The 25,959-nt window shown below is 47.1% G+C and overlaps 1 protein-coding gene across 1 annotated transcript in view; it reads right to left on the bottom strand.

Moving 5' to 3' along the window:
• Positions 1 to 25,959, bottom strand: part of PHLPP2 (PH domain and leucine rich repeat protein phosphatase 2) — a 624,424-nt gene that overhangs the window by 281,452 nt on the left and 317,013 nt on the right. Inside the window, exons 8-10 of the mRNA XM_069217328.1 lie at positions 25,117 to 25,347; positions 24,690 to 24,892; positions 16,376 to 16,436 (exon numbers count right to left, since the gene is read on the bottom strand). Of these exons, the coding sequence (XP_069073429.1) occupies positions 16,376 to 16,436; positions 24,690 to 24,892; positions 25,117 to 25,347 (495 nt within the window). The remainder of the gene's footprint in view (positions 1 to 16,375; positions 16,437 to 24,689; positions 24,893 to 25,116; positions 25,348 to 25,959) is intronic.

Here is a 25,959-nt window from a genome sequence, read left to right as displayed (position 1 = left end):
AGACTCGAAACGGAGAGAACACTGCTGGGGCATCAGATCGAAATGAAACAGGCACCTCAGGGGGAAGGGAAGGGGGGCACCTCAGCCAGATGAGTGCATGACGCCAGCTCCACGAGGGGGCTCCATGTCCATTGATGTATCCTGGGGTGTGCAAAGCCACAGTCTCTCAAGTCTCTCCAGTGGGTGGTTTGCCCACTGCTTTATCCTGGGGAGTGCAAAGCCACAGTCTCTCAAGTCTTTACAGTGGGTGGGTTGCCCACTGCTTTATCCTGGGGAATGCAAAGCCACAGTCTCTCAAGTCTCTTCAGTGGGTGGTTTGCCCACTGCTGCATCCTGGGGAGTGCAAAGCCACAGTCTCTCAGGTCTCTCCAGTGGGTGGGCTGCCCACTGCTTTATCCTGGGGAGTGCAAAGCCACAGTCTCTCAAGTCTCTCCAGTGGGTGGGCTGCCCACTGCTTTATCCTGGGGAGTGCAAAGCCACAGTATCACAAGTCTTTACAGTGGGTGGGTTGCCCACTGCTTTATCTTGGGGAGTGCAAAGCCACAGTATCACAAGTGGATGCCTTTCTCCACTGGTTCTGGAGGGGGCTTTGTGCCCAGACTGCTTCATCCTGCCAAGGACTGAGGTAGTGGATGCCTTTCTCCACTGGTTCTGGAGGGGGCTTTGTGCCCAGAGTGCTTCATCGTGCCAAGGACTGAGGTAGTGGATGTGATACTCCATTGGTTCTGGAGGGGGCTTTGTGTCCAGAGTGCTTCATCCTGCCAAGGACTCAGGTACTGGATGTGATACTCCACTGGTTCTGGAGGAGCTTTGTGCCCAGAGGGCTTCATCCTGCCAAGGACTGAGGTAGTGGATGCCTTTCTCCACTGGTTCTGTAGGGGCTTTGTACCCAGAGTGCTTCATCCTGCCAAGGACTGAGGTAGTGGATGCCTTTCTCCACTGGTTCTGGAGGGGGCTTTGTGCCCAGAGTGCTTCATCCTGCCAAGGACTGAGGTAGTGGATGTGATACTCCACTGACTGTGGTGCAACATGCAAGCTGCCCATGCTCCTGGAACTGACCACCAGCCTCGTACGACTGACCACTGGAGAAGGCAGCCATGTTTGCGGTGGTGCCACTGGCTCAGGATGTTGCGGGGCTGCTGGCGGTAGCGTCAGTAGCGGCGGTGCTGGTGGCGGGCTCACTGACTGCAGTGCTGGCGGCGGTGTCAGTAGTGGCAGTGCTGGTGGCGGCCTCACTGACTGCGGTGCTGGCGGCAGTGTCACTAGAGGCGGTGCTGGTGGGGGGGCTCACTGACGGCGGTGCTGGTGAAGAGCTCAGTGTCTGGGGTGCTGGCGGCGGTGTCAATAGCGGCGGTGCCGGTGGCAGGCTCACTGACTGTGGTGCTGGCGGCGGTGTCAGTAGCGGTGGTGCTGGTGGTGGGCTCACTGACGGCGGTGCTGGTGAAGGGCTCATTGTCTGGGGTGCTGGCGGCGGTGTCAATAGCGGCGGTGCTGGTGACGGGCTCACTGACTGCGGTGCTGGCGGCGGTGTCAGTCACGGCGGTGCTGGTGGCGGGCACACTGACGGCGGTGCTGGTGAAGGGCTCAGTGTCTGGGGTGCTGGCGGCGGTGTCAGTAGCGGTGGTGCTGGTGGCAGGCTCACTGACTGTGGTGCTGGCGGCAGTGTCAGTAGCGGCGGTGCTGGTGGCGGGCTCGCTGGCGGCAGTGCTGGTGAAGGGCTCAGTGTCTGGGGTGCTGGTGGCGGTGTCAGTAGCGGCGGTTTTGTCCGCCGTGCAGGTTAGCGTCGACGTGGACCTGCCTTTGATTTTCAGCCCTTCCCAACCTTGGATGGTGGTGCAGCTGTCTTGCCACTTTCAATCTTTGTCTTGACTGAGCCCTTGGTAGCAGGTGTTTTGGCCTTATCCCTGGAGGTGGCAGAATGTCTTTGCCCACGCTCCTTGGGACACTGGTAGCTCTGTTGCATGGCGCACTCCAAAATCCTGTTATTGCTGGCACCACTGTGCCCGGTGATGTGGTGGCTGAGGTGCTGGGTTAGGACCTGGAAAGGCGGGCCCTAGGGGACGGGAGGTGTAGGGAAGAGATCAATATTTGATAGGAAAAGTTTTTTGGACACATTGGGACGGATAGATGGAGGGGGTATGGGAGTGGAGGAAGAGGAAGTGGTTGTAGTAGGTGTTCGTTTGGTGACTTTGGGTGAAGGTGCATGGGCTGTAGGCTGTTGTAAGGTGGATGGCTGTTGGGTGGGTGTGTGACCGCGTTTGTGTACTTTGGGAGGAGGGCTCACAGACACACAGGGAGAGAACACGGGATGTGTGAAAGGTAGTGGGGGTGGTGAGTGCATGTGAGCGGTGTGTGGTGATGGGCATGCTGGTGATGGAGGTAGTGGCTGAGGATGTAGTGCATGCAGGTGTGAGTGGAGACGAGACTGGGAGGGAGACGTGGAGGAGGGGGACACAGTGGAGGCAGTGGATGTTGGTATGTGTGCATGGGTATGATGCTTGTGTGAGTGCCTGTGGGATGTGTGGTGCTTATGTTTGCCTGAGCCACCCTTGTGTGTTGAAGTGTGTGCATGCTGGTCTGATGGTTTGCTTAGGATAGGCTGAGGTACAGGGGATTGGGTATGGGTGGAGGAAGTTGGAGGGGGGAGGCTGGACACAGGCACAATGGCTGCCATCAGTGCTGAGGCCAGACTATGAAATGTTCTCTGTTGGGCTGCCTGGCCAGAATGAATGCCCTCCAGGTATGCATTTGTTTGCTGCAACTGCCTCTACACTCTGGATGGCATTCAGAATGGTAGACTGCCCAACAGTGAGGGATCTCAGGAGGTCAATGGCCTCCTCACTGAGGGCAGCAGGGCTGACTGGGGCAGGGCCTGAGGTGCCTGGGGCGAAGGAGATGCCCACCCTCCTGGGTAAGCGGCCACGGGACACACGCTGAGGGGCTGCTGGGAGGGTGGTGCTGGTAGGGGGGGTGGCGGCTGTACCTGTTGATGTGGTGGGCACAGAGGGGCCCGCCACCGCAAGGGAGCTCCCATCCCAGGAGGAGTTGGTGTCGCTGGTCTCTGCTCCTGTCCCCGCCGTGAGCTCCCCACGCCCTCTGTCCCACTGGTGACTTCAGACTCCATTGTCTCGCCCTCCAGGGCCATGTGGGATGCAGCTCCCTCCTGCTCCGGTGGCACTGCTCCTCCACCTGATGATGCTAATGCACACAAGAACAGGGAGATCACAAAAGGGGGAGATGGGGGGGGAGAAAGAAGAAAGACATGTTCAGTGTATGCAATACCGCTACCGTTGGCGGACACTACAGACACAGCAGCCCTCTGCAGTATGCCATGCACTTAGAGTTCCCTAATTATTCACGGGGACATGGGGTACAAGGCCTATGCCCGATTGCTGCACACATGCATAGATGGCTCTTACCACTGGTGGGGTTGGGGTGCCACATAGCCTGCCTCACAAAGGGTCCTTGCCTACAAAGCTCGCCCTGGCCTAGGGAAACCCACTGCCCACCTCCCCCACCCAGACACCTCGTAATGCGCGCAGAGTCAGCTGAATGAGAGTGTACTCACCCCTTTGTGGCTGCTGTGATGCCCTCAAGTGCCCATCCAACTCCGGATATGCCACCGCCAGGATCCGGAACATCAGGGGGGTCATGGTGCGACGGGCACCCCTCCCACGTTGGGAGGCCATCCCCAGCTGGGCCTCCGCCGTCTTCTTGCTCCAGCTGCGAATGTCCTCCCATCTTTTCTGGCAGTGGGTGCTCCGTCTGTGGTGGACCCCCAGGGTCCGGACGTCCTTGGCTATGGCACGCCAAATATCCTTCTTCTGGTGGGCGCTGACCTAGAGGAATAGTACAGTGGAAAAGGAAAAACTTTAACCGTCCGGACCATCACAGTCATTGTGCGTCAGGGCAAGGGTGGGAACGTGGGCCAAACACTCGCCGTCCACTCATGCAGGCCTCAGTTCTCCCCCCCCCCCTGTATCTTCCATCCCCACCACTCCAAACAGGCATTGCCCATACAGCATGCTCACAGTGTACTCACCTGTTTGTCTGGAGGACCATAGAGTAGCTTGTACTGGGGGAGGACCCCATCCACTAGTTTCTCCAACTCCTCCGATGTGAAGGCAGGGGCCCTTTCTCCAGACACATGAGCCATCGTCGCTTTCAGACTGAGGTCACAACAGCATTTGCAGTGTAGGTCCTCTCCTGTCGAAGGTCAGGTATCAAGTGAGTGAACAGAGTGGAAATGGCGGTCACGTCCGCCGGCGTACATCGTCATTGGCTCCTGGGACCCATAGGGCCCAATGTTAACCATTGCAGGATTGCGCCGCGGTCTTCGACCGTCTACCACGACGGTGTACAACGCCAGCGCAGTTACCTTATATCCCCTTGTCCCACATTACAGGTCAGGCAGCCGCCATTTCAGGGGGCCACATGGCATTATTTTTTAATGCGTCACATATATCTAGGCCTTGCATACACACAGAGACAGGCACATAGCCGATTGACAAATGTGTGCAATAAATTCTTTTTTTACTACCTCAGTGTTGGCTAACTCTGTGCTCACTGTTTTCATCCATAGGGCACGTCTGCTGGGGCAGGTGAGGAGATGGCGGCATCCTTCAGTGTACAGAACGCTGGTGGACCTGTCGACAATAGAAGAGAGACATGTAATATTCACCTACAGACTTGATCGTGCAACAATCCATGAACTGTGTGCCCAGTTGGAGCCAGACCTGAGTTCAGCTATCAGCCATCCCACAGGAACCCCCCCTCTAGTGCAGGTCCTGTCAGTACTCCATTTCCTGGCAAGTGGGTCTTTTCAGACTACAGTGGCCATAGCATCAAGGATGTCCCAGCCTATGTTCTCAAACGTGTTGCCCAGAGTGTTGTCTGCCCTGCTTAAACACATGTGCAACTACATCATTTTCCCTCAGGTGGAGGATTTGCCTACAGTGAAAGGTGACTTCTATGCCCTGGGACATATCCCCAACATCATAGGTGCCATTGATGGGACACATGTGGCCTTGGTACACCCCCGCAGGAGTGAACAGGTGACCAGAAACCGGAAGAGCTATCATTCAATGAATGTGGAGATGGTGTGTTTGGGCAACCAGTACATCCCCCATGTGAATGCCAAGTTTCCTGGATCAGTGCATGACGCTTCCATTCTGAGGAATAGCAGCATCCCTTATGTGATGGGGCAACTCCAGAGGCACTGTGTGTGGCTAATAGGTGAGGACAAGGATCCTATACCCTGTGAATAGTTGTCTGGGTCTGTCCCTAAGGGTTAGGTGGACATGTCTGGAACCTCCTGTCCGGTGATGTTGGGTAGGGGTCCTGCAGGGGTGTAAAGGCATGATTATTGCATCTGTGTGTGCCATTGTGTGCAATGGGTGGGTGATCCTGTACCCCAGTGCTTACATTCTTGTGTAGGACCTTATGTGATAATTGTTTTGGGATCTGTGTGGGTATCTGTAGTGGACATGCTTTGGTGATGGGTGTCCATGCTTTGTTGTTGCATGCAGGGCTTGGTGTTGGGATGGGTGGTTTGTGATAGTGGGGCATATGTGAGGTGTTGGGGGTGAGGGTGAGGGCAGGGGTATGTGATAGCATGCAGGTAGGGTGGGGGATATGGTAGTAAATAGTTGACTTACCAGAGTCCATTCCTCCTGCTACTCCTGCGAGGCCCTCAGGGTGCAGTATAGCCAAGACCTGCTCCTCCCATGTTGTTAGTTGTGGGGGAGGAGGTGGGGGTCTGCCGCCAGTCCTCTGAACTGCAATCTGGTCTCTTGTGACCATGGAACGCACCTTCCCCCGTAGGTCGTTCCACCTCTTCCTGATGTCATCCCGTGTTCATGGATGCTGTCCCACTGCGTTGACCCTGTTTACGATTCTGTGCCACAGCTCCATCTTCCTAGCTATGGAGGTGTGCTGCACCTGTGATCCGAATAGCTGTGGCTCTACCCGGATGATTTCCTCCACCATGACCCTGAGCTCCTCCTCAAAGAACGTGGGGTGTCTTTGCGGTGCCATGGGTTGGTGTGGGTGATGTGTGAGGTGGTGTGTATTGAGGTGTGAGGGGATGTGTTTGTGTGTGTTGTGTGAGGTGCGTGGATGTTGTGTGAGTGATGGTGTTGTGTGCCTGTGGATGCTAGTTTGTTGATGGTGGTGTCTCTCTCTGGCCTTCTTTAGCAATTCTGGTCGTAAGGGTTTGTGGGTGATGTGGGTGTGTGTTTTATATTGTATGGGTGTGTGGTGTGTGTATGTGTATCAGGTGTGTGTACAGGGAGTGCAGAATTATTAGGCAAGTTGTATTTTTGAGGATTAATTTTATTATTGAACAACAACCATGTTCTCAATGAACCCAAAAAACTCATTAATATCAAAGCTGAATATTTTTGGAAGTAGTTTTTAGTTTGTTTTTAGTTTTAGCTATGTTAGGGGGATATCTGTGTGTGCAGGTGACTATTACTGTGCATAATTATTAGACAACTTAACAAAAACATATATATACCCATTTCAATTATTTATTATTACCAGTGAAACCAATATAACATCTCAACATTCACAAATATACATTTCTGACATTCAAAAACAAAACAAAAACAAATCAGTGACCAATATAGCCACCTTTCTTTGCAAGGACACTCAAAAGCCTGCCATCCATGGATTCTGTCAGTGTTTTGATCTGTTCACCATCAACATTGCGTGCAGCAGCAACCACAGCCTCCCAGACACTGTTCAGAGAGGTGTACTGTTTTCCCTCCTTGTAAATCTCACATTTGATGATGGACCACAGGTTCTCAATGGGGTTCAGATCAGGTGAACAAGGAGGCCATGTCATTAGATTTCCTTCTTTTGTACCCTTTCTTGCCAGCCACGCTGTGGAGTACTTGGACGCGTGTGATGGAGCATTGTCCTGCATGAAAATCATGTTTTTCTTGAAGGATGCAGACTTCTTCCTGTACCACTGCTTGAAGAAGGTGTCTTCCAGGAACTGGCAGTAGGACTGGGAGTTGAGCTTGACTCCATCCTCAACCCGAAAAGGCCCCACAAGCTCATCTTTGATGATACCAGCCCAAACCAGTACTCCACCTCCACCTTGCTGGCGTCTGAGTCGGACTGGAGCTCTCTGCCCTTTACCAATCCAGCCACGGGCCCATCCATCTGGCCCATCAAGACTCACTCTCATTTCATCAGTCCATAAAACCTTAGAAAAATCAGTCTTGAGATATTTCTTGGCCCAGTCTTGACGTTTCAGCTTGTGTGTCTTGTTCAGTGGTGGTCGTCTTTCAGCCTTTCTTACCTTGGCCATGTCTCTGAGTATTGCACACCTTGTGCTTTTGGGCACTCCAGTGATGTTGCAGCTCTGAAATATGGCCAAACTGGTGGCAAGTGGCATCGTGGCAGCTGCACGCTTGACTTTTCTCAGTTCATGGGCAGTTATTTTGCGCCTTGGTTTTTCCACACGCTTCTTGCGACCCTGTTGACTATTTTGAATGAAACGCTTGATTGTTCGATGATCACGCTTCAGAAGCTTTGCAATTTTAAGAGTGCTGCATCCCTCTGCATGATATCTGACTATTTTTGACTTTTCTGAGCCTGTCAAGTCCTTCTTTTGACCCATTTTGCCAAAGGAAAGGAAGTTGCCTAATAATTATGCACACCTGATATAGGGTGTTGATGTCATTAGACCACACCCCTTCTCATTACAGAGATGCACATCACCTAATATGCTTAATTGGTAGTAGGCTTTCGAGCCTATACAGCTTGGAGTAAGACAACATGCATAAAGAGGATGATGTGGTCAAAATACTCATTTGCCTAATAATTCTGCACTCCCTGTATTTTGAATTGTCCAATGTGGTTGTGTTTTGTAAATGTGTGTGTATTTTGAGCGCGGCGGTGTGTACCGCCAATGGAATACCGTGGTTGACAGACCGCCGCGTGGATTAGTGGGTCGTGATAGCCGTGATAGTGTGGGTGTATTCCTGTTGGCGGGACGGTGGAGGTTTTGTTATCGCCAGTTTATCACTGACCTTTGGTGTGGCGGACTTGTGTGGGTGTCTAGATTTTGGCGGATTCCGAGCTGTGGGTCGTAATAGCTGTAGCGGAAATCTGCCGCCGCAGCGGTGTGTTGGCAGTCTTCTGCACGGCGGTGAGCGGGATTTACCGCCAATGTTGTAATGAGGGCCATATTTATGAATTTATCTCACGCTATCCTTCTCTACACATTTCCTGGACTGCAATCCAGTGAAAGGAATCGAATCACCTATCCTAGATGCACGGTGCCCAACTTTGCAAAAAAAGAGGTTTGTACACTGAAGATCAGATCAAAAGGGGTCCTTCTATTTTAAAACAGAATAATAGACCTTCAGAAAATGATGCACTGCAGTGAAGGCAATACTTGCTTGTGTTTCCAGTGACTGTGTCTTTTATATGTTCGGAGTATGGTCAGTTAAACCAAGGTCCAAACCCAGTACTCACTTAGCCTAGGAAACTGCTTTTAAATTTATCTACCGCACTCCATCACAACTAGGAAATCAAAGGCACCTAAAACACAAGTGCTTGGACCCACTGACTAGACGTTTAAAAGAAAGAAGTAATACATGCATTTCTAGTATTTCACTACAAAAAAGTGAAATGTTGCAGTCTGTTTGCCCAACGTAACCTTGCTTTGTGAAATCCTAGCAGGCTTGAGATGGCGGACAGGGAATGATGTTGTAAAGCTAAAGCTCTCCGAAAAAAATAAGTGTATTTCAAAGATTTCAAAACCCTTGACAGATTTCACAAATCCGTAGACATGTCTGAAATATTTTCTTGTTGGTGAGCAATCCAATATTAGCTTCCCATAACAATGCGTTCCTGTACAGATAGAGGTAGAAATGTTGGGGAGTATGAGTTCTTCACAAATAATGACATAAATCCTATTGCATCTGCTCACTAATGCTTTTTTTTTTTTAAGTAGGGAAAGGCCATAAACACTCAGTTACGCTCTGCTTTGGACTGTGACTTTAATTATTTACCTCCCCCACCTAAACTATAGTGCTTTGTTGGAAAAGCACCCTTTCTGCAAACTCACCCCAGACTTTTTTTTGTCTTCTTGCTAAACCATTTTTGCTGGCTATACTCTGTGCACTTTACCCCTGCTAACCTGTGATAAAGTCTAGTGCTCTCCCTTTAAACGTATTAAGATTGGTATACACTTAATTGGTTTATTTAATTTGCCTATAAGTCACTAGTAGATGGTACCACATGTACCCACATCCTTTAAGTTAAATGCTGACCAATGGACTGCAGCACTCATTGTCCCATCCACTGAAGAGACACTATAAACCATGATTCCAGGCCTTCCATTGTAGCCCTGCGGTACAGTATTAAGCTGCAAATTCGACCTTCAAAATAACTCATTTTTTGGCAAGCCTAAACCTTCCTTTTATATTTTAATTAATAAGTTACAACTAAGTAGGCCTTATTGCCCATAAGGCAGGGTGTCTGGTATTTAAAGGTAGAGTTGTAGGATTGGTTGTTCCATGGGAAAGCTTTGGAATACTATATTAGGTTTCATAAATGTTGTCTCTGCCCAGGAAACAGCTACAGATGTACTTTTTGGATTTAGAAGCCCAATTCACTGGTGTAGACGGATTGGTAATAGATATTTTGGGGAGATTACTTTTAAAATGTTGCCTCTGGTCTGTCCTGGAAGCTAAATATGTATTTTGCTCTTGCTCTTCCTCTTCTGCCAACCAGTAATTAGCATTTCAATAGGCGTAAATGTTGTGTGAAATTGCTCCCAGGAAAGGGCCAAAAAGCCTTGGGTGTGGGGAGTTGTTTCTGTGCCTTTGACTGGCCTCTGGGCTGAGCTCAAGGACTTGATTAACTTAAAAGTGGCCTGCCCTGCCACAAGCAAATGCAGCTACCACCAGGCCGGCATCCTACTTTTATCTCCCCAGCCAGACCATCCTCCATCACAGGGACCATTCTGTTGACATCATAATATCGGATCCTGCTGGAGTGTCAAGTCATACCCGACAGGTCTGCTGTTTTTTTTATATGACATAGGTGACACATTTCAAAGAGGCCTCCTCTGACAGGCAAACGCTGACACTTGGGCAGGGGCCTTCTTTTGTTCCTCCAGCCAGACATGCCCTAATCACAGTGGGCCTCTTTTTTTAAATGACATGGTCAAAGCCTTTTTGAAAGGTCTGCTGGGTTTGCATATAGCATCTGGGACACACTTCAAAGGGGGGAAACAGAATGGCAAAACAAGATGTGTGTATCCACCGTCTGGTTCGTGAAATTCAGCTTTATTCCACCAGACTTCGGTCTCAGAGTTTGCTGGGGGTACATGGATTGTATAAAACTGTATTTTAGTGTCAGATGTAGGAGGACTCTAGGATTACCATACTACACTTAACACACCCACCTGCACCCCTCAGAGCCCAGGTTTAGTGAGGCCAGACAGTTCACCCAGCTTCAAAGTGCCCAAAGTGGACCTTTACCCAGTTGTTCAGGGCATTTCCAGGGATCACTCCCACCCACTAGCTTGTGCCAGGTATAGATGTTACATATCCCACCACTTCAGAACACTCCTGAAGCAGAGGAAGATTTTTTAAAAAAAGGACTGAACCTGCTATCTGCAACCTGAGGAGAGCCCTGGAGGAAAGGACCTGTGGTCTCTCTTGTACCCAGGACATGGACATGGACTATAAGGGTCATAAGGCTGATTTTCTGTAAGACTACGGGGACAAGAAAAGTTACAAGAGGGCTTTTTCTGCAACTGACCAGTGTCAACTGGATGAGGACTAGATCCCGCCGTTTAGCCTCTACCTGACACTTTGTGAGTCTCTAAGTGCCTTCCCTGAGGCCCTGGGTTCATTTTAGAAGTGTACTCCTGTGGTGGACTGAGACTTAAAGGACTAAGGGCCTGACTTAGATATTGGCAGAGGGATTACCCCATCACAATGGTGACAGATAGCCCGTCTGCCAAAATCTAAATCCCGAAGAATTCAAAGGGATTTAGATTTCAGAGCAGGGGATATGTGTTACCGTTCTGACGGAGTAAACCCTCTGCCAATATCTAAATCGGGCCCTGAGTCAGAAGGTAATATCTTCTGCCCAGGGCGAACCTGGTTGGCGTATCTGTCCCACGCTCAGCATCAAATTGCACTGAGATCCTGTTCTACTGTGACAATTGACTATCATTGTCACTTAGCTCTCCTTGGTGCTATATCTACTTAAAATTTTAAATTATCTCCATTTCCCCTTATTGAATTGTTGTCATTTTGGTGCTACTTTGTTTCTTAAATTGTATTCTAGTTTCCTAATTCAGTTCAGCTTTTTTTTTTTTATTGATTTGCATTTGGACTATATTACTGTTTTAGTACTGCATAAATACTTTACATACTGCCACTAATTAAGCCTGTCTGTTCTGTGTCATAGCAAACAAGTTACTTACCTTTGGTACGATTTATCTGATAGAGACATATTCTAGTTGCAGATTCCTTACCTTAGAATTTCCCTCAGGCATCCTCAGCGCAGTGACGTCAGTTTCTTTTCACGCAGAGCCACAAAGAACACAGAAAATGGTGCACCAGAGCTAAGGCCCTGAATGAGGAATCCCTGTCCCTAGAAATCAGTTTGCAAGCGGGGAGGGTAGGTGGGTCAGTAAAGAATCTGCAACTAGAATACGTCTCTACCAGATAAATCGTTACTGAAGGTAAGTAAGTTGTTCATCTGACAGAGACTTCTAGTTGCAGATTCCTTACCTTAGAATAGATACCCAAGCCATGCCCTCCTCGGAGGTGGGCTGCGAACCAAGATCATACTAGGAAGTCCTGCAGGACCGAACGACCAAAGTAGTCGTCCCTATGGACCTGACTGTCCAGGCAGTAATGTTTAGTAAACGTGTGCCGAGATGCCTATGTTGCTGCCTGGCAGATACCCAGGACAGGAACTCCACGTGCTAACGCTGTGGTAGCAGCAGTTGCTCTGGTGAAATGAGCGCGCAAGGCCTCACGGGGTTGCTTCTTTGCCAAAGCGTAGCACATTTTGATGCAAAGTAGTACCCATTGTGAGATGGCACGCTTTTACACCACCTTCCCTTTCTTTGCACCCACTGGCCTACATTGGGAAGGAATGAGGCTCTAGTGCATAACACCACTTTGTCAGGCTGCACAGACAAAACTGGGAGCTTGGAAGAAAGAACCTGAAGCTCACTCACTCTGCGAGCAGAGGTGATGGCAACAAGAAAAACTATTTTGAAAGTAAGGAGCCGTAAGGGACAATTGTGTAACGGCTCAAAAGGAGCACACATCAGGTAAGTAACTACGAGATTGAAGTCGCACTGAGGCATTATGAACGGAGTAGGAGGAAATAAATAGGTGAGACCCTTAAGGAATCTACCAACAATAGGAGGCTTAAAATGGAGGGTTGATCAGGCAATCTAAGGCTGAGAGAGACGATAAGTAACCTTTAAGGGTGCCCAAAGCAGAGCCCTGCTGGGCCAAAGAAAGAATAAACAAAAGAACCTCAAAGAGAGGAGCAGAGAGAGGATCAACAGATTTGTTGGTACACCATGCCACAAATTTATGCCAACGACAGGCGTATACCGCTTTGGTGGAGGGACGCCTAGCTGCCAAGATAACATCACAGACTTCGGATGAAAGGTCAAAAGCTGTCAACTGCCGCTGCTCAGTCTCCACGCATGAAGTTGACGATTGGAATGGTTTGGGTGGAGAACCATTCCCCTGCTGCTGCGAAAGAAGATCCTCCCAAAGGCGCAGTCTGAGTGGAGGATCGGTGGCCATGCTCGGTAGCTCTGGATACCATACTCTCCGTGCCCAGTCCGGAGCCACCATGATTACTTGGGCCCGGTCGTTCTTGATCGGCTTCAGAACTCTGGACAGACGTGGTATAGGTGGAAAAGAGGACGGAGTTCCACTCGAGACGAAAAGTGTGGCCGAGCGAGTGCCACCTTGGAAACTCCAAAGTGCAAAACAGCTGACATTACACCTTCTCTACGGAGGTAAACAGATCTAACTAAGGCTCTCACCACTGCTGAAAGAGACCTTGTTCCACCTCCGGATGGAGACGCCATTCATGATTGACTATGCATTGACAACTGAGTTTGTCTGCTCTGGCATTCAGAGAGCCCGCCAGAAGCTGAACCACCAGGGAAATGCCCTGATGTGCCAGCCATGTACAGAGGCGTAGAGCCTCCTGACAAAGGGACCAGGACCCCACTCAGCCCTGTTTGTTGCAGTACTTCATGGCGGTAGTGTTGTCCGTGAACACCAGCACCACATTCCCTTTGAGAGAGGGAAGGAATGTTTTCAATGCAAGCCTGATCGCCCAGAGCTCCAAAAGACTGATGTGGAGTCCAGATTCTGCCAGAGACTTCTGATCTCCGTCTTTCCCATGTGGTCACCCCATCCGAGGAGTGACACGTCTGTCACTACTTACAGATCTGGTTGGGTTAGGGACCGTTGACCCAATCCTGATTCAAAAGTCACCACTGCAGGTTTTTAGCAGTTCCCTCCGAGATCTGGACCATGTCGGAGAGATTTGTCTGATGCTGCACCCACTGGAACTCCAGGTCACACTGCAGAGCCCGCATATGCCATCTGGTATGTGTCACTGGCAGGATGGAGGAGGCCATGAGGCCAGTAGCCTCAGGGTCATTCTCCCTGAAACCCATGATAGAGGCTGAATGATCGGAATCATAGCCTTAATATTCTGGACTCGCTTTTCTGGAGGATAGGCCCGAAACTGCACTGTGTCCAGAACAGCTCCGATAAAAGGGAGCATCTGAGAGGGAGTCAGGTGTGACTTTGGCACGTTTATAGTGAACCCCAGCATGTGCAAAAGGTTTGTCGTAGTCTGAAGGTGGGAGACTACTTTCTGGGGCATGTCCGCCTTCAACAGCCAGTCGTCGTGGTAGGGAAAGACTGAAACCCCCAACCTGTGCAGTTGAGCTGCACCCACCGCCATCACTTTCGTGAACACCGGAGGGGTGCTGGTAAGGCCAAAGGGAATCACGGTAAATTGAAAGTGCTTGTTACCTACCAAGAATCGTAGAAAACGTCTGTGGGTGGGGATTTGGAAATAAGCATCCTGCAAGTCCAACGTTACCATCCAGTCTCCTGGGTCCAAGGCAGAAAGGACCTGAGCCAAGGTAAGCATTTTAAACTTCTTCTTTTTGAGGAAGAGGTAGAGGGAACGAAGGTCTAGGATAGGAAGTAAGCCCTGTTCACCAACCGCAACACCAGACTGGAGGAAGAAAACATCTTCTTCCCAAGTTAGTCCAGTCTCTTTGATTCCCGATCCGGAAGTGCAGAAGGGAATGCGCTGGATGAAGAGAATGCCTGGATAACAAGGCTCTCATGCGTGGGGTATTGGTATAGGAATTTAGGGTAATTCAGGGCGAGCTGATGGCAGCGAGCGATCGTCTTGTTCACAGGAGCCCCTGTGCTGGGTCTGGACCAGGTATCCAGAAGGACATCAGTGAGGGCTTCATTGAAGGGAAGGGAAGCCATTGGTTGAAGCACCTCTGTCACGAGATTAGACCTGACTTCAACAGTAGGCAGCTCGAGTCCAAGGACCTCAGCCTCCCTACTGACCACCATAGAATAAGTGGCTCCCTCCGTCATAGCCATGGTAGAAGGAGAAAGCATGCCAGCGTCTGGAAAAGTATCCAGACAACTGGTGTCACCCAATTCCTGTGTCCAGTCCATATTAGGGTCGTCCAGGTATTCATAAGGGTTCAGGGACCACTCCAATCCTTCCTCGTATTCATAGGAATATGAATAAGGGTCTGAATCCAACCTGGGGTGAAGAGACCCCATTGAAGACAAGGGTGGCTTTGGACATTGCCGCTCCGACTCTGATCGTCTGGGATGAGGATCGGGTCGACATCCATTGTTGGCACATCCGACATCGGGAGCGTTGGCGGTTGAACCAGTGCCGGGAAAGGTCTCAAAGGTACAACCGGCATTGGTACGGATCCCCTAGCGGATTGGTGGGGGAGAGGTTCTGGGGGGGAAGAGGGGGAGGCAGCCTCAGTGGCCAGAGCTGGAGTTGCAGGCGCAGAACCCGAAAGGCCCTCAGGGCCCAACAGCACCAAAGAGGGGTCAGACTGCACAAAAATGAGACGCATGGCCTCATAGAATACTTTAAATTAGGCAGGGTTCACTCCAGCTCCTGGAAAGTCAGGGAGGCACTGAGTGGACCCAGAAGTAGACTTCGAGGATGGAGACCTAGTGCATTGACGCTCCTCCCACGTCGCATCAGCCGAGAGACAGAGTGAAGTTGAAGGATGCCAAGCCTTCTTCGACTTCTTCTTACCTGAGTGACCCGACGTGGAGGACAACGAGTGGTGGTGACTGCGAGCGGTTTCGAGACGTTCCTCTCGAGCAAGACCGGGAACGATGCCGAGTTGAGCGCCGGGCCACCATAAGCTTGAGGGAGCGCTCCTTGAAGGCCTTCGGGTGAATGGCACGGCACTCAGAGCACGACTTCAGGTCGTGGTCGCGCTCCAGGCACCACGAACAGACCCAGTGCGGATCCGTCACCGACATCATGCAGTGACAGGCCTCATAAAGCTTGAAACTGGTCTTCGGGGACATCCTCAATGGACCAGAAACTTAACCAAAAAACTAGACAAAAGTGTCAAAGTCGGTCAAAAATTGAGGTGGGGTAGCTCTCTCTAGATCAGCACGTGGCACGGAAAGAAAATAACTGATGTCACCGCACTGAGCCGGCGTGTATATATAACTCTCGACGTCATCACGGAGAGCACAAAGCCCAATGAAGCCCGCAGAGTCGACCAACCCCACCTAACAACACACTCAAAGAAAAATCTCCAGATCCAGTCTGACGCCTGGGGGAAATTCTAAGTTAAGGAATCTGCAACCAGAAGTCTCTATCAGATTACCAGGTTTATTTAGCAACTTGAGTGGTTCACCATGACAAGGATTGTGATTATTTCTTTAGGTGGGCACCTAAATCCATCATCTAAAAACCTATTTTTTTGTACATGTTGCTCTCCACTTCCCTTGTCCTTTTTTACTCTTTATCCTCACGTACCCTAGGAATAGTGCTCCGAAGCTGCAACGAGGTGGCATGAGTATTTTTTTATTACAAATGAAATTAATATGGAATCGCACTATCACGGAGACAATCGGGTGCAAAATGCAGTGAATTAAATCTAATGAAAATGATCAATTTGCATTAATTACAAAAAGAAACCAACATCTTTCGCTAAGATTGAAATACTACGAAACAGTTTACAGTTTTCAGAAATCAAGAAAAAAATTAGAGGTTGATCTATCAATTAATCAGATAGCCACTACCAGGCTGGTTCATCACTTACCGGGAAAGCTCCAGTATGGTAAGGTGACAGGGAACTGGATAAACATTTACAGTAGTCAACCCTGGAAAACAAAAGGGAAGTTAGTCTCTCAGAAGTGAAAACTTACTAACTAGCAACAGTCTTTCTTTTGTGCTTCAGTCATTTGCTAGTGAGGTGTGCATAGAATTTTCCTTAAGATCAGACAGGCATCTTTTGGAAGGAACTCCCTCTCTCTACAATGAACGGGGTGCCCTGGCCTAAATGGTGATGCCCTGTCTCTCACTTATTTAATATTCTGATAGTTCTACTCATACATTCTTCAGGATCTTAAAACTCCTTGTTGTTGGATCTGATTGGAAATTATAGCAGGCGAAGGGCTGTCCTTGATAAGTTCTGTTTAAAGCCAGCAGTGGGCAGGCTTGGTGTCCCTGGTTTCAAATCAGATTACTTTCTTTCACAGCTGCATAAACCATGTACAAAGATAGATGGAGTATGACCTCCATTAAAAAGCAGAGTTCCTGGAATGAGAACCATACTTTGGTGGTGGCTCTTTTGGAGAGTACCCAATCTGCTTTCCCTCACCCTAGATTGAAGGTGGAGGCACACCACTGCTGGACACAAAGCATGAAGAACCAGGGGTGGCTGTGACCTTTGTTTGTGGGATATACATTTACTGTTTGCTGACACTTAAAGATGTAGATTAAGATGCTGGCAAAAGCCTGTGGTATTAAGCGAGGGTCAATTGTTTCAGGGATTTATTAAACTCAAGCATCTTGACAACACATGAGGCATTTAGGAGGTTCTTTACTATCCTGGTCACCCAATATGTGACTAATGGCCTTCTGATCCACTCAACATGGAGTGTGGGGCCCACAAACCCAAAACGTGCAAACTCTTATGACCTCAACACTGGCAAGAAAATTATAAAAGGACATATATGGAATGTGGTACTAGTGGGGTGTCTCTTGTATCAAGCATTTATTAAACTCAAACACCCTGACAACACTTAATCACTTCAGGGGGTCCTTTAATACTTAGGTCGCCCAGTTTGTGACTTATGGGCATTTGATCCACTCATCATGTCCAGAGTAGAAGTGTGGGGCACAGAAACTTGAAACTTGCAAACTCTTATGACCTTGGATAGTGCTCCAATGATTGGCACCCTAATTGGAAGAGATGGTAGAACTGGCTTCCTAATTGGTATAGTTTCACTGCATGGATGGGTTATTTTGGAGAACTAAATAAAATATGTATGTTTTAATTTTTTTTTTTTTTTAAAACAAAAAAAAGATCAGGTCGGCATAGGAAGACACACATTTCATCAAACAAGAATTTCTAGCTTCTCATATCCCGCTTGTTCATATCCTGACATATAGGGGGTCATTCTGACCCGGGCGGGCGGCGGTCGCCGCCCGCCTGGCGGGAACCGCCAAATGGCCGCCCCGCGGTCAAAAGACCGCGGGGGCCATTCTGACTTTCCCGCTGGGCCGGCGGGCGCCCGCCAAGGGAGCGCCCGGCGGCCCAGCGGGAAAGGGCCTGCAACACAGAAGCCGGCTCCAAATGGAGCCGGCGGTGTTGCAGGTGTGCGACAGGTGCAGTAGCACCCATCACGATTTTCACTGTCTGCTATGCAGACAGTGAAAATCATGCTGGGGCCCTGTTAGGGGGCCCCTGCAATGCCCATGCCAGTGGCATGGGCAGTGCAGGGGCCCCCAGGGGCCCCACGACACCCGTTCCCGCCATCCTGTTCCTGGCGGTAAAAACCGCCAGAAACAGGCTGGCGGGAAGGGGGTCGGAATCCCCAAGGCGGCGCTGCTTGCAGCGCCGCCATGGAGGTTCAGCCCAGCCAGGGGAAATCCAGCGGGAAACCGCCGGATCCCCTTTTCTGACCGCGGCTTTACCGCCGCGGTCAGAATGGGCAATGAAGCACCGCCAGCCTGTTGGCGGTGCTTCCGTTGCCCACGGCCCTGGCGGTCTTGGACCGCCAGGGTCGGAATGAGGGCCATAGTGTGTCAGTGCATATAGTTAAGGCTAATTTTATGGCGTCTGTTCTGCACCTTGGAATGTTGTTGCACTATCAATCGCGTCCTCTGTTTACTCCTATGTTTTCAACGTCCGATGGGCTTATGCTGGCTATACAGTTCTACATAATTTCAGTTTCATTTGCTTGTGTCTTTGCTATAATCACTTTTATGAATATGTTTCCTAACCCAAGCCATGTATTTGCTGTGGGTAAGGCCAGAGATCAGGCTCTGGCTCAGAGTAAGTCATATCTTAAGGATTTTTCTCAAGACCTGATGATAGGATATTATCTTTCTCCAACTGAACGATATTATCTTTCTCCAACTGAACACACACAAAGTTACAAGGGAGAGTATTATATTTGGATAGAAAAAAAAACACTTGAACCAGTTTTACAGCTATTTCAGAAATTTCAGAGGCGGGACACATTTTAGCAGGTGGACTTTTTGGCACCACATACATTGGGGAGGCTTAAGAGACAGCCACAACAGATGCTTCACAAGTAGCGTGCCCTGAAACAAACTAAGATTAGGACCTTTGCACAAAGCCTGAGCCTTAAAAAATGTTTTTCTTATCTTCTATAAAAAGGCCCATCTCCAGCGGTTTCAACCTTTGAATCAGTATAGACCAGCCCATTTTCTTTGAGACTAGACAATTTTTACAAGGTCACAAACTATCACTTTTTAAAATTATTTGTTCAGTTGCTTTTTGCACAACTAATACACAGTGATACATTTCAATCAGCATGGTGCAGTTTAGAATGTATATACACAGAATGCTCAACTCCAAACATATTTGCCTTATTTCCGTACAGCTGTCCTGGATTTTATATTATTGTAGACCAATCATTTACTTTTTCTATTAGAAAGGAGTCCCTTTGAAATGTTTATTCCCAATTCTTCATGTATCAATGGATCTTATGTAACAAAACAAAAAACTAATAACTAGTGGTTGCCAGCTAATAATTAATTATGAAAAGTGTTCTCCCTGTGTATGATCATCACAATTAGTTACAGATGCGGAGGCCAGTCAACTAACTAACACTTCCTCTCATCTGCTTAACTTGTTTTCTCAATGTTCTCAGCTCCTTACCTTGATAGTGTCCACTATTCCTATGGGGTTTCTGCTCCAGTAAACAACTCCATTTTCTTTGACCACTCATCTGCTATGGGTTTCCTCCATTGCACTTTTCTTTCTTCAGTTCTTAACATTACTCCTTCAGCATAGGTCATAGTTCAACATCTTTCTTCTACCTACTATGAGGCGGACATTCTCGAGACCTCCAATGCATAGCAATAATCCTTTCAGCCAGCACTAGCCCAGGATCAAAGAACCAGGAGCCAAATCGTGCTTCCTTGGGTGTGGGACAGAGACCAAATAAACATGCAACTCTGTTCAAATGGTGGGTTTGATTCCAAAAGCGCGCTCCAAATCCCCCGTCACTCACACCCAAAACCTTTCAAACTCCAGGCAAGACCAAGTCTCATGAATGAAGTCTGCATCTACCAATTTGCACATAGAGCATATATTGTATTATCGATACCAGCTATTCTATTCAGTTTGTGCGATGTGAAATACACTTTATGGACGTAGTTCAATTGGAAATATCTGAATCACGAATTTCTGGATATGTTAAGTGTGCTCTAAAACCAAGTACCACTCCTTTTATCAGAGCTCACGACCGAGCGCTTCTTCTTACCTACTCTTAAACGGTGTCAGGTCCATTTTAGTCATGGATAGTGCAGACATAAAAAGCCAGGATATTATTTTACACCGACCTACCCATATGTGAGAAGGCTTTTTAGAACTTCATGTGTTTGTGGTTCGGTTTGGGTGTGACCTCAAATATTTTGCTATACCCGGGTTAAAGCTGCATAAGTCAGAAACTATGACTCTGGTAATTCAGTCTAACTAGCCAAGTCCTCCATGCCTCACTACATCCCATCCTCACAACAGCTACCCACAGTAACTGTCTCTGCTGTGGTCCTTGCTTTCATCCTACATGACGTGAAGAACTCGCCTCTAGATGTAGGGAAGCCTACTAGTGGCATGGAATGTTGTTTTTAACCAACTTTTACCAGCCACGCAATACTAATATTAATAATTTGGGCTGTTTCACTGATGAAATATGCACTCCGATCAGAAGTGAAATCATTGCCTCTTCCCGTATTGGATCATCCAAATGTCCTATCTCCTCACACGTTCTCCCCAACAATGATCAAGCTACCAATTGTAATTGAGCTGCAAGTTGATACAATTCAAAATATGATACCCTTATATACCACCTCCTTGTCATACGTTGCATAGTACATAACAAGACTCTCAGTCTCCCCTCACTGTAGAATAAATCTCGAAACAATGTATTTAAAACTTTATACCATATTTGGAATATCTACTCTGAGATACTTGCAAACAAATATAAGGCTCTAGGAAGCATAATCATTTTAGTGAGTAGCTCCCGAGCCGACATGAGAGTTTTAGAGAGTGTCACACAGCTTTTTGGGGCACGCAAGGCTCCACTCAGGCTACCTTCTCTTTTGTCCATGTTTTCACGATATACTTTGACTCTCAAATATTTAAACATCTGCAACACTTATTCAATGCTCTTTCTCTCCTCCAATCAAGGTCACGAAGTATCACTTGAGCATGGCTCGGAACATGATTCCCTATCTAAACTGTACACATGGTTACAGACTGCGACTATTATAAAGTCTGTTTAGGACAGCTGTTACTACTGTTAAGGGTAAGCAACAATTTATTCTCCAGCACTGCATGCAGTCAGCCAGGAAAACATTTCCTAGATGTTTCCTCATGTGAAACGGGCAGTTAAACACATGTGGAGAAATTACCTTTTGGGTAACAGAATCTGACATTGTGAAAAAGTCAATAGCAGAGTAGGCGAGACACTTGATTTACACTAGCTTAAGTTCTACAGTACGCAAATTTAGATATTCACAGACAGAAGTGGGTTTGAGGTTCTTTGCAATGTCCACATCTCTCCATTCAAGCAGTGTATGTATGTCAAGCTTAAGACATAACGGTGATAAAGGTTCTGGGGGGTGAAGGAATCAACAAGCACAATGTCGTAAACAATGAAATGTAGACCCATAAATGTAGGACAAATATATTAATTAAAAACAAAAAATAGATAAGTGGTGAAATTAAAATGGACCAGAGCAAAACTTAAATAAAACACTATTCACGCATATACAAATAGTGAAAGCATACAAAAATATTCTGGTTGAATTGCTGCCTGCCAAGGGAGTCTTGGGCAGCCCTGTAGATCGTTACTGTCACCCTGTCATTATGGATGTTCAATGGGATTGCGGAGAGAACACACATGCTCTCACTAGCCCTTTCCATGAGCTACTACGCAAGATGGGCTAGTTCAGAGAATGCAGCAGTCCCAGTACGGATCTAGACATGGACCTCGGACAAGTTACAAGAATCACAAGGTTTGAGTTGATTATAGTCGGTATAGGTATACACTAACCTCGTTCACAGCAAATGAGTAACAATTCTAGTAATGATTGCTAGATTATTAGCAAAGGCAAAGGGAAGCAAACTAAACTGGAAGAATTGTCTGAAAATAATGTCAACTCCATCTCAAAAATGGGCCACCACATTCTCTCAGGTTAAGGAATACAGTCCAAATAACCTAATTCCTTTCTCCTTAGATATCTGCTCGGAGGACCACCTGCACATTCTTGGCAGTCGTAGGGCAATACTAATTTTGTCCGCAAGATGATCTCTCTCTCTATCTCTCTTCTCTGTATACCCAGCGGACTAAACATGGGGGTTTTACACTGGCAACAATAGACAAATGTGTGAAAAGGTAGTTCTTGTGTACCAAGATGTGTCAGGAATTATTTGCAAGAATTACACAGCAAAACAAAATGGCGAAGCGATGATAAGAAATCATTTTGCCAACATCTTATCAGTAAATAACCATTTAGCAAAGGCATACATGGAAACATAACGGCCCCAAAAAAAGTCCCATTTTGAAAACCAATAGCATAGTTATAATAATATACCGCATTACTGTACCACAGCAGCGTGGGCAGATGCACAGTTCAGAGGACTCCTGTTCCCATTTCGGATTCAGATTATTGGTAACCACCACAGGGGGACCATTCTCCTACTGTTACAAAAAAAGGTGTGTCCCTCAAACAAAAATTGCTGACAAGTGTAGTAACGACAGGACTTTACAACTGCCCACTTCAAGAAGAAACAAAAAATGCTTCTAACTAGCATTAAAAGATATAATCCTACCACAATCACCAAAGCATGGCACTCCAAGGACAAAGAAGATTTACATCAGTAAATATAATGCAATTGATTAGGAATTATTCAAATAAAAGCATTCACTGTATCTTTACAAGCAGGTGTCCACAAGCTACAGTGAGTCATGATCCTCAATCAGAAAAGCTGACGTGGTCAGAAGCACAACGGTGCGGACACACTGTGGCTTCTATGAAATAATTTCTCCCTTCTACAGAGAACTTTCCGCACCCAGATGCCAAAACAAATGGCAAAGCTTGGTTCATTATCAGTAAGCAATAGGAGATTCTAACTAAATATCCCTGACACTTTAGGTCATACAGCTATGAAACAAAATGCACTTAAATGTTTTCGGAAATGTTTCTCGTTCAACTCTCCCAATACACTATAATTAATGATTGATCTTTCCCAACTGAGGGCACTTAGCCGGATACTGGGCACTACTGGCCATTTCAGGTTAAATCAAGGTCACTAAATGAAAATGTCTTGAACCTTGTATGGTAGCAACCGTGGCCAGTGGTAATGTATGACTCTCGCCATTTCCTAGTCAGAACAATGAGATTAGGATTTTGCAATGGTTTTCTCTGAGGAAAACAAAAAGTGATGTGTGGGCTGCTTGAACTAACCTCAACCAAAAACAGACCCTTTTCACCCATGTGGGCATGGCAATAGAGGGCACCTTTAGTCTTATGGCACACTGAGCACAGGACCCACATCTGGGCATACCTACCCTTCACATTTAGAGCAGTGCACTGAGGAAAACAAAAGTGATTATCACTTAAATTAATCTCAGCTACAGGTAATTAATCTGGGCCGCAATCCAATGCACGTTTTTTACTACCATGGCACCTCAGACAGGAACCCGCCATTTGCAATTCAACCTTGGTCATGCTCCAATAGGAAAAACCTAGCTGGTTGCAGAATGCTGGCTGCATGCTTGCACAATGGGGTTGAACGTCACACAGATGCATCCATACGGTTTCTGCTTTAGCCTGCATTTTCCAGCCAGTCAATGTACATAGACGTACAGGTTATTGGTATTCCTTATTCCAGGAAAATGTGCTTTTAAAAACAGTATCCAAAAATCCAAAATCAGAATTAGGATGTTAAGACTCCATTCTCGATTTGTTTGGAAATGTGAAGGGCAGAATCAGGAATTACAGCATATGAAAGAAATTCACCACTCCAATTCCTCCCTGCCCCCCAGTCATGTGGATAGCTAAAAGCTGTCAAAATCCCTGAGCAATAAATGGCCTGAAAATAAAGAATTACTTAAAATTAGGATGCATTACAGATTCCTGTGGTAATTCCCCCTTTCTCAGGGGATGTTTGGCGCGAGCTAAATACTCCAGTATTTCCACATCCTGGAATTTATGATACCCCACGTAGTGCTAATTCAGAGCGCATGAGTACCACATTGGTATTCCCAGACCTATGAAAATGAGGGTCTAAGAGTCTTATCTAGCTCCCTTCGAAAAACCAAAAAAACGTTCCTGCCACCATGGAGATACAAAGTTAGTTGAGGAAAGGGTTTAAAGTTATCTTGAGTCATGATGTTAAATCTGTGATGCAGCATTAGGCTACGTTAGCACAAGGCCAGGACAGTTTTAAAAGGTCAGCTTGAGGACATAACAGTCGAGGGCCGTTGGAGTAGCCCAATCAACCTAGACCACAGAACCACATCTGCTAACTGAACACGCTTATGTCATAATACTGCTGTGAATTAACTATTACTGAGGATTTCAAGCCTGGTGGTTGGGAATAACTGAAAAATCTACGAAAGAACCTGCGTTTAATAACTTCTAGGTTCTTTACTGAATCATAAATTATTGCCTCAAAAGTGGTCCCCTGGAGGGAGAAAGTTTCTGTAAAGTATGAAAAACCCAATTATTACAGGTTCTACCCAGGACTCGTTAATGTGAATGAACTTGGCATGCCTTATTGAGAAGTTGGAAATCTATGCTGAACAGGTTGCAAAAAATCTGATCCCCCTACAATAAGTCAATATATCTGTGTTTGAAGAAAAACTTACTGTTAGAACCAGCATAGAGCGCCCGTAAGGATAGACCACACACCGTCAGTTCCCTCAACTGATTGCGTTCACAGTGTAGCTGCTCCAAACCGCTGATGCTGTTCAGATCAAGGTCTATCAACTGATTGTCTCTTAAATCTAGGTGGGCAATGTGTTTAATCCCATCTACACCTTCAGCAGTCACTTTTTTCAGGTGATTCATCCTAAGGAGTACAAAATACACAAATTAAGCAGACAGTACTTGATCAATTAAACAGGTGTGTTAATAATAAATATAAAAATATTTACTTGAAATTTGGAAATTCATAGATGTGGTGGTGGAGAATTATATATGGAAAGACTGGCTTGTGGAGAAGTTCTGGATAGTGTAGCATGGACTCAGTGCAGTAAATGGTGTATATTTAAAAGAAAAATCACAGTTTCTCACCGTAGGTCCACATGCTTCAAATGAGTCATATTGCTGAGCAACCCCAGGCTGAGCATCTCCATTTGGTTCCCGGCCATGGCAATTTTCTCAAGGGAAGTTAGCTTCTCGTAAACCGCAGGTACTGTAACCAGGTCATTAAAAGACAGTCCAAGGGACGTAAGTTGCAGCAAGTTTTCAAGCTCGTCTGGTAAAAAAGTGAGCGAATTTCCATCAAGATTCAGGGTCTGCAGGCTAGACATGGAATGCAAATGTTACTTGCTGATAGTTTCTTATTCATGTCACTCAATTATCTTTCAGAGAACAATCTAGCGAAAGAAGGTAAAATGGCTTCTCAAGTTTGAAAGATAACCATAAGAACTAGTTGTATATGCATAACACTGGTCTAAATAAAGGAATATATTTATATGTGTTCTGTTATGTAAATTATTCCTATCCCAAAAAAAGAAGTTAAAAACTGGGAAGGTTAGAGCTCATCTCAATAAGCCGATGATACACAACTCTACTTGAAAGTCTTCTCTGCTTCAGACATCAAACACCTCAAATACTGCTTGCACATCATCCAGATCTGGATGTCCAGCACTTACCACAAGCTCAACCCAACCAAGACAGAACTCCTGTTATTTTCCAAAAACAACTAACAAGAAACACAAGGTACCTGTCTCAACGATATCAAACCGTAATGGCATCTAACCCCCACCTTTGACAGCATGTCAAGTCAATTGGATTCACCCTGCACACCCACATCCCCCTCAAGAAACACAGTGTCAGGAAGAAAAAAAAAGACAGCCTGGTGCTAACGTCCTCTTCTAAGAAACTGAAACAGTTTAACAAGAAAGCCAGAAA

This window comes from Pleurodeles waltl, chromosome 12 (genome assembly GCF_031143425.1).
Source record: "Pleurodeles waltl isolate 20211129_DDA chromosome 12, aPleWal1.hap1.20221129, whole genome shotgun sequence".
Classification (NCBI taxonomy): domain Eukaryota; kingdom Metazoa; phylum Chordata; class Amphibia; order Caudata; family Salamandridae; genus Pleurodeles; species Pleurodeles waltl.
This window is presented reverse-complemented; position numbering and strand designations above follow the sequence as displayed.